Below are 13,603 nucleotides of genomic sequence, written 5' to 3' on the forward strand. Positions count from 1 at the left end.
AACATGAGAAATAAAGGTTTTATGTCATCAGTGAAAATTAAAGTTAGATATTAGGGAAGAAATTTAATAATGCTAAGTACTGGAATAAATTATCAAAGTAGTTTGAGGAACCTTCATCCTATGAGAGTTTTAAGGTTAAGCAAGTGTTCCTTGTGAATRTGGCAAAGATAGCTGTCTGTCTTAGGGTTAGAAGATTGATCAGGTGATCATTTGAGATCCTTTGTAGCCCTATTTTCTCTGGCTCTGCTAATAAATTATGCTTTATCTTAAAGCATATTAAAAAAAATGTGTATATGATTTAACTTAAGGAATTGAAAGATCATGGCAGCCTGGAAATAATTTTTCAAGGATTTGATGACAAGAAGAATACCAGAGAGTAGTGCAAGTATGTCTTTCTATCGGCTAAACGCACTAAGCTGCAGAACAGTCTGTGAGGGGAATGAGGAAGAAACCACCTAAAGGTTATTTAAAATCTGTCTGGTTAAGCTATGCACAGAGGAATATGGGGGTTGATGTTTCTGAAAAATTGAATAAGTCTGTTAGTATGACTCAGTTGTTTTATCTTTATGCTCATTTTACTGAGTCCTTTGTGCATTATCAGTATCAGACAAAGGACTTTCTGTTAAAATATTTAAGGTTAATTAAGGAAATGTGATTTTTTTTTAAATCATTGAGTAGAGGCACTTTGAGTTCTTTTTTTGTTTGTTTGTTTGTTTTGGGGTTTTTTTGTTTGTTTTTAGTATCAAAAAATGACCAGAGATTACTTGTGAGCTTTATACTTTAGAAGCAGTGAACCAAGTACAGTAAGATCACATGCAGTGTTTGCGAAGAAAAGGCACATTCCTTTATACTCGTAAGGGTAGAGCTAGTAAGTAACTTCATAATTCTAGAGGAACTGTCTAGAGATGATGAAATTTTACTTACCTTTATTCCTTCTTTTTGCTAGAAGAAACCTTAAGCCTTTTAAGTTCTATTTTGTGTAGCTCCTTAGTGTTATCTTATTTATTCTATTCTTGCTCTACTCRTTTTCTAAGATCTCATTTTAGTGCTTTACTTCACTGTATTTTTGACAGTGTTCATTACAGGATATTGCACAGACCTAGTAAAAACAATCTAGGATAATAAAATATGGATCATGTGAACATCAAAATAAGTCACTTAAATAATTTCAGAAGGTAATGAATATTTAAGTGTCATTTGGAAAAGAGAATTGTAAAATATGCCTAAACACTAGGGAAAGTGTACTGCTGAATCAGCCAAGGGCATAAACTGCATAGAAAAGAGTATGGACTAACACGATGTCTCCAATCCTTAGTTCTTTCAGTGAAGGATGTACTACAGATGCTTGAAATAGATGAATGTTAGTTAAAGAAATGAGAAAAAGGATAATTTATTTTTAGCTGTACAAAGGACTCTTAAGAATAGATGCCTTTCAAAGATAGATTAGGTAGCACATCTGTAGGTAAATGATTTTTTTTTAAGTCTGTTTACAAATCCTTTTCATACTTGTTACCAGTGTGATTTTAACACTTTTTGTGATTTTAACAAGATACTATTTTATTATACAGCAAAGATTAGACTTTCTGAGGCACAGCTAAACTAAAAAAAAAGTCCTCAAGTTTGACGGATATCCATATTAAGTCCCAGCTATCACTTTTCCATATCTAAAGTAGAATATCAGAGCTTTTGGAAGGAATATTTTGCATATTTCTCACTTTCATCTTCTCTTTTTTTAAAAAAAAATGGAGGGGAGAAAGAGACTGTTCAATATTGATCTCTCTTGCTTTTAACAGTCTAGTCATCTGAATTCATTGTTTGTTGCTTTTCCTTCTAAGTTCATTAGCCCATGACTAATTTCCTGCTAATTTGATCTTTGAGTTGTCAGCCTTTATAAAGGACAGCCCTTAAACAGTAGCTAAACTTCCTTTCCTCTCACCAGTTTGTTATCTTTTAGTCTGTGGATCAGGAATTCTAGCACCAACACCAGAAAGAATAGTTTGCTTCATAACATGACAAAACTCTTTTGTTTACTCACAGAAACTTAAGTGGCAGTGCTAGAAACATTAATGTGGTCTACTAGGAGATGGATAGAAAAAATAATTAACAGTGGTAAGTGCTAAAAACTATTAGACCATATAGTCTGTTTGTATTTTGTAGAGAGGAGATGAGAAAGAAAAAACAGTTTTGCCATTTTATGATTTACTTTTTAAATAGTAGCTCCTGTTTAGCATTTTTTTAGCTGCAGAAAATACACAATTTCAAGAAAGAGGAGGAAATTTGATGAGTTTGTTTACTATCAACTATGACATAAGATCTGAACTTTGGCTCCACCAAGTGCAGATTTCTTGTCTTTCACACCTTTCTAAGACTGGGAAAATCAAAGACAGGGTTATCTTGTGTACCCTGGACATGAAACAATTACATTGAAGTAATTTCATCCAGATCAGTCTTTGCTATGTTCTGGTTTATTGTATAGTACTCATTGTGTTGAAAAGACACAGTCTGTCACATGTCTGTGACTATATTTTACAAGGTGGGAAAGCTTCTACAAGGAGGAGTTTTTGGAATTGAGAGGGTATATATATTTTTAGTATGGCTACTATATTTGCTTTTGCTAGGGCAAACAGTGAGTGATAGTGAAAATCACAGAATCCACAGCGTGGTCAAGGTTGGAAGAGACCCTCTGGAGATCATCTAGTCCAACTYCCCTGCCCAAGCAGGGTCACCTAGCAYATGTTACACAGGATCACATCCAGGCRGGTTTTGAGTATCTCCAGAGAAGGAGACTCCACAACCTCTCTGGGCAACCTGTGCCAGGGCTCTGTCACCCTCACAGTGAAGAAGCTTTTCCTCATATTCAGGTGGAACTGCCTGTGTTTCCGTTTGTGCCCATTGCCTCTTGTCCTGTCACACCATGGGCACCACTGAAAAGAGTCAGCTTGAGATGTTCTAGATTCTTCTTCAACGAGGCTAAAACTAACATGAAAATGAGGTACAGACACTGCTTTGTAATACCATCACTATTTACTTGCTACAGTCACTTTTTTTTTTTTTTTTTATCTAGTAGTATAAAATTTATCAAGGGTCTGATGTGCATTTTTCCATCAATCGGGGACTCGTACAGTTTGGTAGGTTGATAAACTTCCTAAAGTTTATGGAAACTAACTGTTTTGCAAATCCTATTTATCATCTAACCTAAAACTGAGGCCTTACTTCAGATAGAAGAAAAAGTAAGTGATCATGTTTGATGTAACATTTTTGTGACTTACTCTGTAAGTAGAGGTAAGACCTATCGTGATTTTGTCTGCATTTAATTTGCTCTGTGGGATGGCCAGTTGACTTTTCTTTCTTTTACTACATTTCAGGTAGAGGAGAAAAAAATGCACACTTCAGACATACTCCATATTTTTTTATTATTACACTGGCAGGGTGYAATGTTCAAGTCATCCTCACATCTGATCTTGATGATTAAAGACCAATGTAGAGGTGAAGACTGGGTGGATTGCTCGTTTGCATTGCCAGCTGGCTGGATGAGTTTACCTTTGCTTTCCAATACGACTTGCTGTGTCACAGCCTAATCAATGTCATTGCCATCTCTCTGAAGTCTGTACGCTGCTTTGCGAGTGGTTTGGTTGCCTTTGCATTATGCAGTGAGTTTGGCTGTGAGTTCAGGTGCCATATTCAGAGGAACAGTTCTTAATTAGCTGTTCAGCTGATGTAGCTAGAACTTCTTAGTCCCCTGGTGTGGAGTATTGCTTGTCAGGTATCTGCAATGGGTATTCTCATTGGCATGTGGTCAGGAAAGCTGGTTTCTTCTGCAGCAACCGTGATTCCTATAAATATTGCAGTTAATAGGTATTTCCCAACTAGTTCTTTCTTTCGCACTTACACATATTTCAGGTGCAGGAAAACAGAGGGAAAGCAGCTGTAATTATCTGTTTAGCCTCACAAAAGTGTAAATTAGGGTGCATGTGTTCTTGTAACATCATCAGCGCAAAAATCATAAGCTTGTATGGATAGAGCACTTGTGTATGTTCAGTGGAATCCTCCAGGCCTGTAACATCTCAAAGAACGACAACTAAGGTAGTTCTTTTTTACGGGACACTTTGATATTTATTGGATATTTATTAGAACTAGTGAATTTTCACATTAGAAACCTGAATGATAATGATTGAAAATGATTAACCTTTCATTGGTTTAAACAGGAGGAGAGACTGGCAAACTCTTTGCTTTTATTAAGTCGTATAGTTACTTATGTGTATACAGGATTTTGACCACAGTTCCTATAGTTTTAGTGACTTTGCTATTTGGTAGTAGAATTATTTAAGAGATAAATGTATATTTTTAAGTCTGTTGGTAACTAGTGTGAAAAAATGCTTGAAATATATGCAGAGAGATTTATAAAAATGTTTTTTATATATGTGTATGTCTTAGTCCTGCAGACTGCTTCTCCTGTTTTGTTGCTGAAGGATATTTGAATGTAAATGAATCTTTTGTTTCTTAACGTGTTTGTGTATTCATGATGCTTGCCTCAGTACATTTCTTTGAAATGTTATAATCCTAAAATCCACAAAAGATATCCAAAAGTTGTTACATACAAATGTTAATTATGGCTTACAGTTACAGAATTAAACATCAGGAAGGTATGAATTCTTAAGAATCAAACTTCTTTAGTAGGACCTAAATTAGATCTACATGTATGTCATACATAGCTTTTATGAATAAGAATAGTGTCTTACAATTGCACATTAGCACACCAATACCTTCAGTAGAACTTGCTGTTGGGATTTCTGGCTGATGTAGACAGATTTTGGGGGAAGATGTATCACATTAAAGTCAGAGGTAGAATCTTTACTGACTCATTAGATGTCATATTTTTGCCTGTGTGCTTCTTGCTATCTTTTCAAGTATCAACTGATTCCCTTCACCTTTATAGGCCTGCTATTTCCGCCAAGAAAGGGGTGAATTGTTGTGGCTGATGTTCTTAGTTTTTCCACGTCTTTCTGTCTTCTTTTCTAGACCATGCACCTAGTAACTGTGTGTTAGTACTTGATATGCTGAGAATATGTATAAAAGATCTGGGGAAAAAAGCTTTGAGCTAATCACTATTAGAATAAAAAGCCCAAGAGAAAGAGTGTAATACATGTCCAAGGAGAGCCTTGTGTTGAGGACACATATGCTAAAAATACGGGACACATTTTACTTAATACCAGGACTGACAAAACTTAGAGGATTGCTTTATAGAAGACAGGATGTAGTAGCTCTTCAGTTAAAACACCGGTTATTCAGTTGGTCTTTTCAGAACAAACATTCTGTTACAAAATACTGTACATAATGGCAAATTTAAGTTCTGGATTTAGGATTGGGTTATTACCAAATTGTCTGTCTGTCTGCCTATCTCTGTTCCAGTGGCTCTTACTTTGCTTCCCTTTTGATGAAACCTGATGTGACAGAGAAACTGCTAGAAGCTGGCAAGTAATCCCTGGGTTTCAAACCAGCCAGACAATAAACAACTCTAATGCTCAGTGCCGCAGCTTCTGTAGAGCCCATCTGTTTCAAAATAACCCTAATTCTGCTTACAGCGCGGAATGCGTTGTTGGCTGGCGTTTGTCCTATTTTCTGGGGCGGCCTGTGCGACTCCGGTGCCATCTGCTGGGTAAAGGAGCAATGTCTTCAGACCCMGCAGAGATGTTGACCGAGCTGCCTATCACTTCTGGCAGCAGTCACCTTCCCCTTCTGGCAAGGAATGGAAGAGGCTCCGATCACATTATTTAACCACATTCTTGTTCACATATGGAGCATTATGCAATTAAAAGCGTATGTTTAATACTGCAGCTTAATTGTGCCTTTTCTCCTTTTGTTYCCTTTCTTAAAAGGGGAGAGAGACAGTGGCCCAGTTGCAGCTGTTATCTTAGACATCCTTTACAAAACCCATAGATCTACATAAGTTATAAGTTACATTATTGGCTATKAAATTGTTTCCCAAAGCTCCGTCTGAATTGCATAAAGCAGTTTGACATATAAAGCTCTCTAGTTTCTTTGCTTTTAACTACAAGATGATTTACTGGTTTTTAATCCATCTTCCAAAATGACGTTTTAAGTGTTGGAACTGTTTGAAAAAGATGAGGTTTAAGCCTAGATGAGATCAACTTATGCCTATATGGTAGCATCTCTTCTGTTTCTGACATTGTTTTTGTGACGAGAATTAGTTGCAGGCACTTCTGGGGTAGACCGTGTTGTTAATTTGATGCAATSTTGTGAGCTCTGAAAGTCTACAGTGGAAACTTTTGTTAATTGATAACCGATTTTAATTCTGCTTATTTTAATTTCCCTAGAATATGAATAAACACAGGAAAAATCTTGGTAAATTAAATTTTCTTGTTGTGATTATACCATATTTTAACATGTATCTTGCAATAAGTATAGAAACAGATGCAAATGTTTTTTCATCATGTAAAAGTTTTTCATCTATTTTCCTTTTGACTCAATAAAATTGTTTTAATTGAAGAATGAAGAAGAAGAATCTATTGCTCTTCTGATTTTCTTACCAAACTACTCAGTATGATGATACTTAATTTGAAATCTTAATTTATCTGTAAATGACCTGTTCTAGGTAAGATAAACTACTTAGCATCTGTGGAACTGTTTCATCACTGAAATATAGTTCATTATTTACTTTATAAACGTCTCAAACATGAATACAAATGGCCCGTTGAAACATTTATGAAGTTTCATTCTGCTGTCCTAAAGTCTTTAAGGAAGTTTTGGGCATTATCAGCTGTTAGAGTGCTCATAATTACAAGAGCAGAATTGAAATACATAGGTATTTCAAGGTAAGGCTTTCAGCTAGAAGACTTGGATCCAGAAAAACAATCATAACTTCTTGTGTTTGTTCTAGTAGCTGAATTTGTCATGTGCTTTTTGCTGTCTCGACTTGGGTAGAATTTGTAATATATTTTTGTTATTCTAAAATGGAACTGTGCATAGAAGTGTCACTCTGGTCTTCAGAGACACTGAATATAAGCAGAATCTTCGTATTAGTTGATACAAAATTGAGGGGAGGGTTGCTTTTTTAATAATTAACAGGCTATAAACATAAAAGCATGTAATAGGACTTAAGATATTAAATTAAAGCTTTTCTTAGGAATCAGAAGAACCAAACTGGGTGCAGTATTTTCAGTGCAAAGTCTCAAATATTCAGTAAGGTATGGCTAGTAGTCTCGTATGAAGATATATTTTCTCTTATTGCCTTGTCAAGTTAAATGGTTGTAATTCAAAATGGCCACGTTGAACATGCCAGYAGGTTTTTTTTTTTTTTTTTTCCAAAAGTCAGAACTTTACTGGAAAAAATGAGAGCATGACATCAACCATAATTTTTTGAGGGATTCCCCTGTTTAATCATTTCCAAGAAAAACATGCATATTTAAGTAACAGTCTGCAGTTTTTGTTAACTGTCCAAAATGGTCTCATAAATGAGCTTAAACAGTTTTACAGTCCCTTCTCAAGAATCATTGTTGTGGTTACTACACAAGCAGTTTCTCATGTAAATCTTCATAGAGCTCAGGGGTTCCTTGCCCTTGTGCTGAGTGTAAAACRCCTGCTAGTCTTCTCAAATGCAAAATATTTGCTGGCACATGGTGGAAAAAAGTGTGTTTAAAAAGGGAGGACAAGCAGTGTTGTCTTCATTTCATATTGTATGTGTATGTAATTAATCAATTTTCTGTTTGTGGTGTGCTGAGTAACCTTTGAACCACTGATTAGTATATGTTATGGCTAGGAAGGACTGTACGTTCAGAGTGATGTGTCGTAATGCTTAACTACAGTATGTRTTCTAGGCTTGATAAGTAGATTTATTTAACATGATAGATGAAAATGTTTAAGGCTAGCAAATCTCTCTGTGCCACACCAAGACAGGTTTAGTCAGAGCAGTTGCAGTTGTTACAGCAGTGTTCTTTGGTTTAAAGTCCTCTAGCTGTAAACTTCAATAACCAAAAAAAAMCAAACAAAAAAACACCTTGAAGGACAAGAGAGTTGCTGAGTCTCGGTCTTCGTTTGCATGTTTATTCCCAGAACGCACTTCTAGTTYGCAATAAAATCTGTTAAAAACGATGTAAGTTTAACGTAAGTGTTAATGTTTTGTTCTTTACACCATTTTCTTTGGTTTTATCTATCTTTCAATGTTAGTACTGTTTTTAAAATACTTTAAATCCAATCTTAAAGCCTTTAGTCTTTAATTTTTTTGCTGAAGTGATGAAAAGATTGTATCCTTTTCTTGCATAGTAGTAGTTGTGGACAAATCACTATTTCTGTATACTGTGGCATATAAATATGTTTGTTTTTGAAGTATATTATTTTATTAACATTTCTGTTGAATTTAAAAAAAGATGCTAGGGAAGTATTTTGGGGTAAGAGAATTATTTAAATATATCCATAAATATATAAATACATTTATTCAAACGCTCACATTCATACAGTTCTCCATTCTTCATCATATTTTTGTTATAGTGATCTTCAGGGAAAGACGTATTTGTGTAAAGCTTTTTAAAATACATTGTGAGTTTTTTCTTTTTGGGTCAATATATAAAGGAGCAAATTATTATTATTAAGCACTTCTTTACACTTTGCTTAGCAAGATGCCTGGTAAGTTCATCAGTTGTATGGCATGCTATTCTGCAATGGAAAAGTGTGCATGCAGGTAGAGTAGGGGGTGATAAGAATATCCAGAAGTTTCATGCAGGATTTGTCCCATAGTGACATAGCACTTTCAGAGGTTTGAGGAACAACTTGCACGCATTTTCAGTTTTGTATTTAGCAAGTTAAGACTTGGGGAAAAGTTGAAGATAAAATAGCAAATGCACATTAAGTTTACTTTCTGTATGCTAATGTGGATTTGAAAAATCCTCCTAATTGGTCATCAAATCTCCTTTGATAAATACTCGTGTTAATATTGCCACCTACCAGTGTTTGAGCCACTAGTTATCTCTGGCAGTATTTTCCAAGAGTTTAAGCTCTTAGCAAGTAAAGGAGAAAAAAAATCCTGTGTACATGTTCTAATATTCTCACAAAATCATACGCTTGTTGGTGAGTACTCTACAAATTAAAATCCTCTTGTAATTGAATCAGAAAGTAACAGATCTTTGCAAACTGGACTTTCCCTGACTGTTTAACGTAAATAGGCCCTACATGTTCAGAATACAGCTGCAATTGAAGTCCAAAAATGAACATAAATGTATGATGCTTGCTTTTTGTTTTCCATATTMATATTGCTAATTTAAATGAGATCCTGAGATTAATACTGAAGAAATGCAGAATATTACAAAGGCTGTTGTGATATCTTTAAAGCTAATTTGTTTATCCCTAATACTGTACCCAAGCTCAGAAAGCAGTCTTTGTCCCCTGGAGTCCCCCAGGATATAGGCGGCTGCGTTTGTGYGCAACCACAACCTTTTAATCTTTCCTTTGCTCTGTGCCTTTGAATGTGAATTCTGAACAATTGCTGGAATAGTTTGTTCTTCTTTTCCTCTCTTGCAGTGCCAGGGCAGAGAACCTTCAGCCTTGCTCTATACTATTTGTGCTCAGATTAGTTTACTTGCTGTTTCTCTCAGGCTGAAATGCCACGTGTAGTTTACTACTTAATTGCTTGCTGTCAACTAAAAATGGGCATTTTATGTACATCTGGTATGGGTCACCATGTGTTGGATAGCAATACTAATAGCAAATTCAAAARCATGTTTTGCCAGGACTAACTTCTGAGGACATATAAAAAATTTTAACAATCTGGAGTTTACTGTATAAAGTGAAAAATGTGAAATTCTGAGGAAATATGTACTTGACTTTTTTTTGCTTGTTTAGATTTTTTTATTGGGTGGGGAGGAGGTTGGGATGTTTTTTGTTTTGCTTTTTGTTTTTCAACAATTACTGTAAACTGTAATTTTCCTAAACCATTGGAATTAGAAACATTCAACTCCCTGTTAGCCTCTGTGTTAGCATATTTTGGATTGTGTGAATTTTGCCCAGATTTGAGAACAAAATAACAGTTGCTTTTTTTATTGTGTCTTGTAGATTTTGGTGGAGCAACACACAATGTGCAGCGACCCTATGGTTTTTTGCTTTCACCTGAACAGCTTTCAGAAGAGGAAATGAGAAGGCAAAGGCTTCGTAGGTTTGAGAGACGATGAAACTGGCAGGGTTGATGTAAATTGCAAAGTGCTGTTCAGAATTAACAAAATATTTGTAGATTTATTCATTTGTAATCTTTCTTTCCAATTTTTATACTGCTAGTTGCGAAACTGCAAAATATGCAGAGGATTTGGGAAGTTGAGGTTCTCAACTGGAACTTGCATCAGACGCRTGAGGTGGGAGGAATCAAACTGATCTTTAGCATTTCTCAGTCTTGATGCACGTTAAATATGGAAGAAGACTGATAAATGGACTGATGCTTTTACACACACTCGTTCACTCATGCACGCGTTTGCGTGCTCACTCACGCTCGCTCTCTCTTGTGTAGCTGCAAGAATTCCTTGGCTTTTTGGCTGCTTACATTCTCAGTCAATAGGTTTTTCTTTATCTATGACAAAAAAAGCCATTATATTTGTGGTTTTTAATAATTTTAAAGTATGTAAATTTCAGACTTTTCTGTGTTTATACATGATGACTGAGTGTTTTGAGATTGGCATGTAAAATGTCATTTTTAAAAAATTGCATTGATAGCAGCCTATAGGCTTAAGCTTTCTGGCAAAGTCTTATAAGCTGTGTAAAAAATACAGATGCAGCTATTGTTATCCTAATAAGTTATTTAATATAATCTTGAGTGTTGCTGTGTTCCTTAAATCCTGTTGTTTCTGTCTGGAGGTTTTGTGTGATAAAGTTGAGTTTTGGCTAAAATTGTCTAAGGCCAGTCTTAATGATTGTTGCAAATACAAATTTTTTTTTTCAGTTATAGAATTAAAGTAACTTGTTCTTAGGACTTTTACGGAAAGGGAGATGGGTATGCCATGTAAAGAATATATTTATTTAGTAATTTATACTTTTTTAAAAGCATCTATCCCTTTCTTAAAAGGCTATATATTCTGTAGCTATGAAATTGTATCATCTACATGTTGTTTGTGCAGCTTCAGAAATTTTACTATTTCTGTATATATGTTTCATCTGAGGTCCAGTAGGAGCTGTGAGAGCAGATATCTTGTCTAAATATGTGGTACCTTGAATTCTCCATTTCCTGGAAAGCATTTCTGTATGTTCCCAACTTGAGAGTAGTTGATCAGGAGACCAAAAGCTCAGTTGTCACTTTGGGCTGACCCTCCACTCGCCGCCTGTCGAGTGATGGCTGTCCTGCTCGTGGCTCCGGTACCAGCTGGGCTTAGTTCAGGATGCTCTCAGGCTACTTTTCAGTTTTTGAGCTTWACTGAAAGTACAAAACCAAAATTCATGAACACATCTACCCATATAGTAGCATTAACTAATAAACTGAGTATTTTTTGTTCCAGTATCATTTTGAAAAGCTGTTCTTTGTTCAAAGGTTTTTTTGTTTGTTTGTTTGTTTTTTTTGCAATGGGAGAATTTCTTCTGAGATTGGGGACACTCACTCCTCCTGTAACTGTTTTCAGTCCCGAAGAGGTGTGATTGCACAAGAAAAAATTGGTCATCTTTAGACATAGAGCTGCTGGAATCTCTTCAGCACTGATTTAGTTGGATGTTAGGATGACCAATTTAATGATTTCTTTTCAGGGTCGTGTGATCACTGATAGGTGCTTTATAAAGACTTGAAACCTGTACCTCTCTATAGAGCTAATAGTTTGAATGTAAAATCATAGAGCTATATCTTTTCAGACAGAAAAAATCATGCAAGTAAACTGTTGAGTATATTGTTTAAATAATGTACATCTTCTGGTTTTCATTAATGTGTATAAGGGAACCTTTTGGTGCTGAAAAATGCAAGGGCCATTCTCTTTTCAGTGCTGTTACTACTTTCACTGTTTTCTTACCCTTCTGGTTGATTTTGTGGCCAGAAGCAGCACAATAGGATTATGCCAGGTATGTGGCTTTCAAGGTCCTGAGAGCCAAAAGACAGGATATAAGGTGACTTTGATTGCACTTATGAAGGGAGCGTGCGAACACTGCCGGTATTATACACAGTATTTTCTGGCAGATTCTAAGGCACTTAGTACTTACAGACTGGTGATGTTTGTTGTCTTCTCCCTTGGTTGTTTTCCAATATATGCAGTAGCCATAGAATAAAACAGCAGACATTCATATCTTCTAGTAGGCCAATTTTCCTAATTTCTTGCAACTTCTGAAATTATGTATAAAAAAACTGCAAAGGTTTTGAATGTTTTGCTCAATGTGTAATGATCATGTAAATGAGGAAGGAATAGCATTGGTGCCTCAAAGTAATCTTAGTGCTCTGATGGAAAATTTCAATGCGACTTACTGTGTCTGTTGAACTCTATCTTAAATAATTAAAACCATTGGATTAGTCAGTAATCAACTGAAAAAAAAAAAGAGAATTAAGTGAAACCAAGGACATGATTGCAATTTTAAATCCACTTGCATATTTTCGTAAAGTAAGGTTAGAAATATTGACCACGTACGAACCCACACAAAAAGTTCCTCATATTAGTAAAAAGGAGAGAGCTCCTTATTAGGTTATATCTTATATGGAGGGTCTGTTTTGGTTCCCCTCTTTATTCTTATTTTGTCAAGCACTTGCCATTAAGTATAAAATTTGTCAGTAATATAGCTATTTAGGTGTTTTTATTTTTTTCTTATATGAAATGAAAATAAACCTTTTTTTAACATTTCAAGTTGTCTGGTTTTAATTACAGTAATTAATAAAGCATGCATTTTAAATTACAATGCTATCCACAATATTATCAGAAATGAAGGCTTGTAACACTGTGGGGGCACATAACTTATGCTGGGCCTAACTTTGCTGCTTTTGAGTTTAGTGGAAGTTCTGTGACTGAATTATTGGAAAGAAGTTCTGATATTTATAGTATTTTAGTATTTTGGAAAGCTTATTAACAGAATGATTCTTTAGTAGGCTTTTACCTTTGCAACACCCCCCCGAGATCAATTCAGGTTTCAGAGCCCTGATGATGGTAGATGCAAGTCACACATGAATTTCTAACACATGCTCTGTTCCATTTTATCTCTTCAGGGACAAAAATTCAGGGCTGTTTTCATAAATTAATATTCCACACTGAATATTCTCTGTCTCTATTTAGTGGCCGACTTACTCTATGTAAAATAAAGATTCCTCAAGGGCGGGGAAGGGGGGAAAAGTCCTGTATAGTTCTGTGTAAAATATTTTTTTATCAGAAATTTGATTACTTTTTCTTGGAAGCTGTGATATCTTGTGAACATTTAGTACTTCCTCTGAACTTTGTGATCAGGTGCCATGTAAGAAATTCCACATCCCTATTTAACCCTAATCAGTGAAGTTGTTAACAGCCTTGAGGGTTGAGTGACCTAACATTTTACTGCTAATGTATATGGGTTTCTTCCAATACGGAAGGAAAATGTGGTGAAAGAGCAGTGTTTAATTTTTTAAATTCTTTCCTGTCCTCTGTTTTGTCTGTAAGCACAGACAAATTATATATTC

At 35.3% G+C, this 13,603-nt stretch overlaps 1 protein-coding gene across 3 annotated transcripts in view; it reads left to right on the forward strand.

Moving 5' to 3' along the window:
* RHBDD1 (rhomboid domain containing 1) overlaps positions 1 to 12,803 on the forward strand; it is a 46,143-nt gene extending 33,340 nt beyond the window's left edge. For all 3 annotated transcript variants that reach the window (XM_085298594.1, XM_085298595.1, XM_085298593.1), the window contains one exon: positions 10,063 to 12,803. In XM_085298594.1, the coding sequence (XP_085154720.1) occupies positions 10,063 to 10,178 (116 nt within the window). In that variant the 3' untranslated portion in view covers positions 10,179 to 12,803. The remainder of the gene's footprint in view (positions 1 to 10,062) is intronic.
* Positions 12,804 to 13,603: the final 800 nt, after the last annotated feature.

Source organism: Rhea americana, unplaced genomic scaffold (assembly GCF_003343005.1).
Source record: "Rhea americana isolate MKP2758 unplaced genomic scaffold, rheAme1 scaffold_14, whole genome shotgun sequence".
In the NCBI taxonomy this organism is placed as follows: domain Eukaryota; kingdom Metazoa; phylum Chordata; class Aves; order Rheiformes; family Rheidae; genus Rhea; species Rhea americana.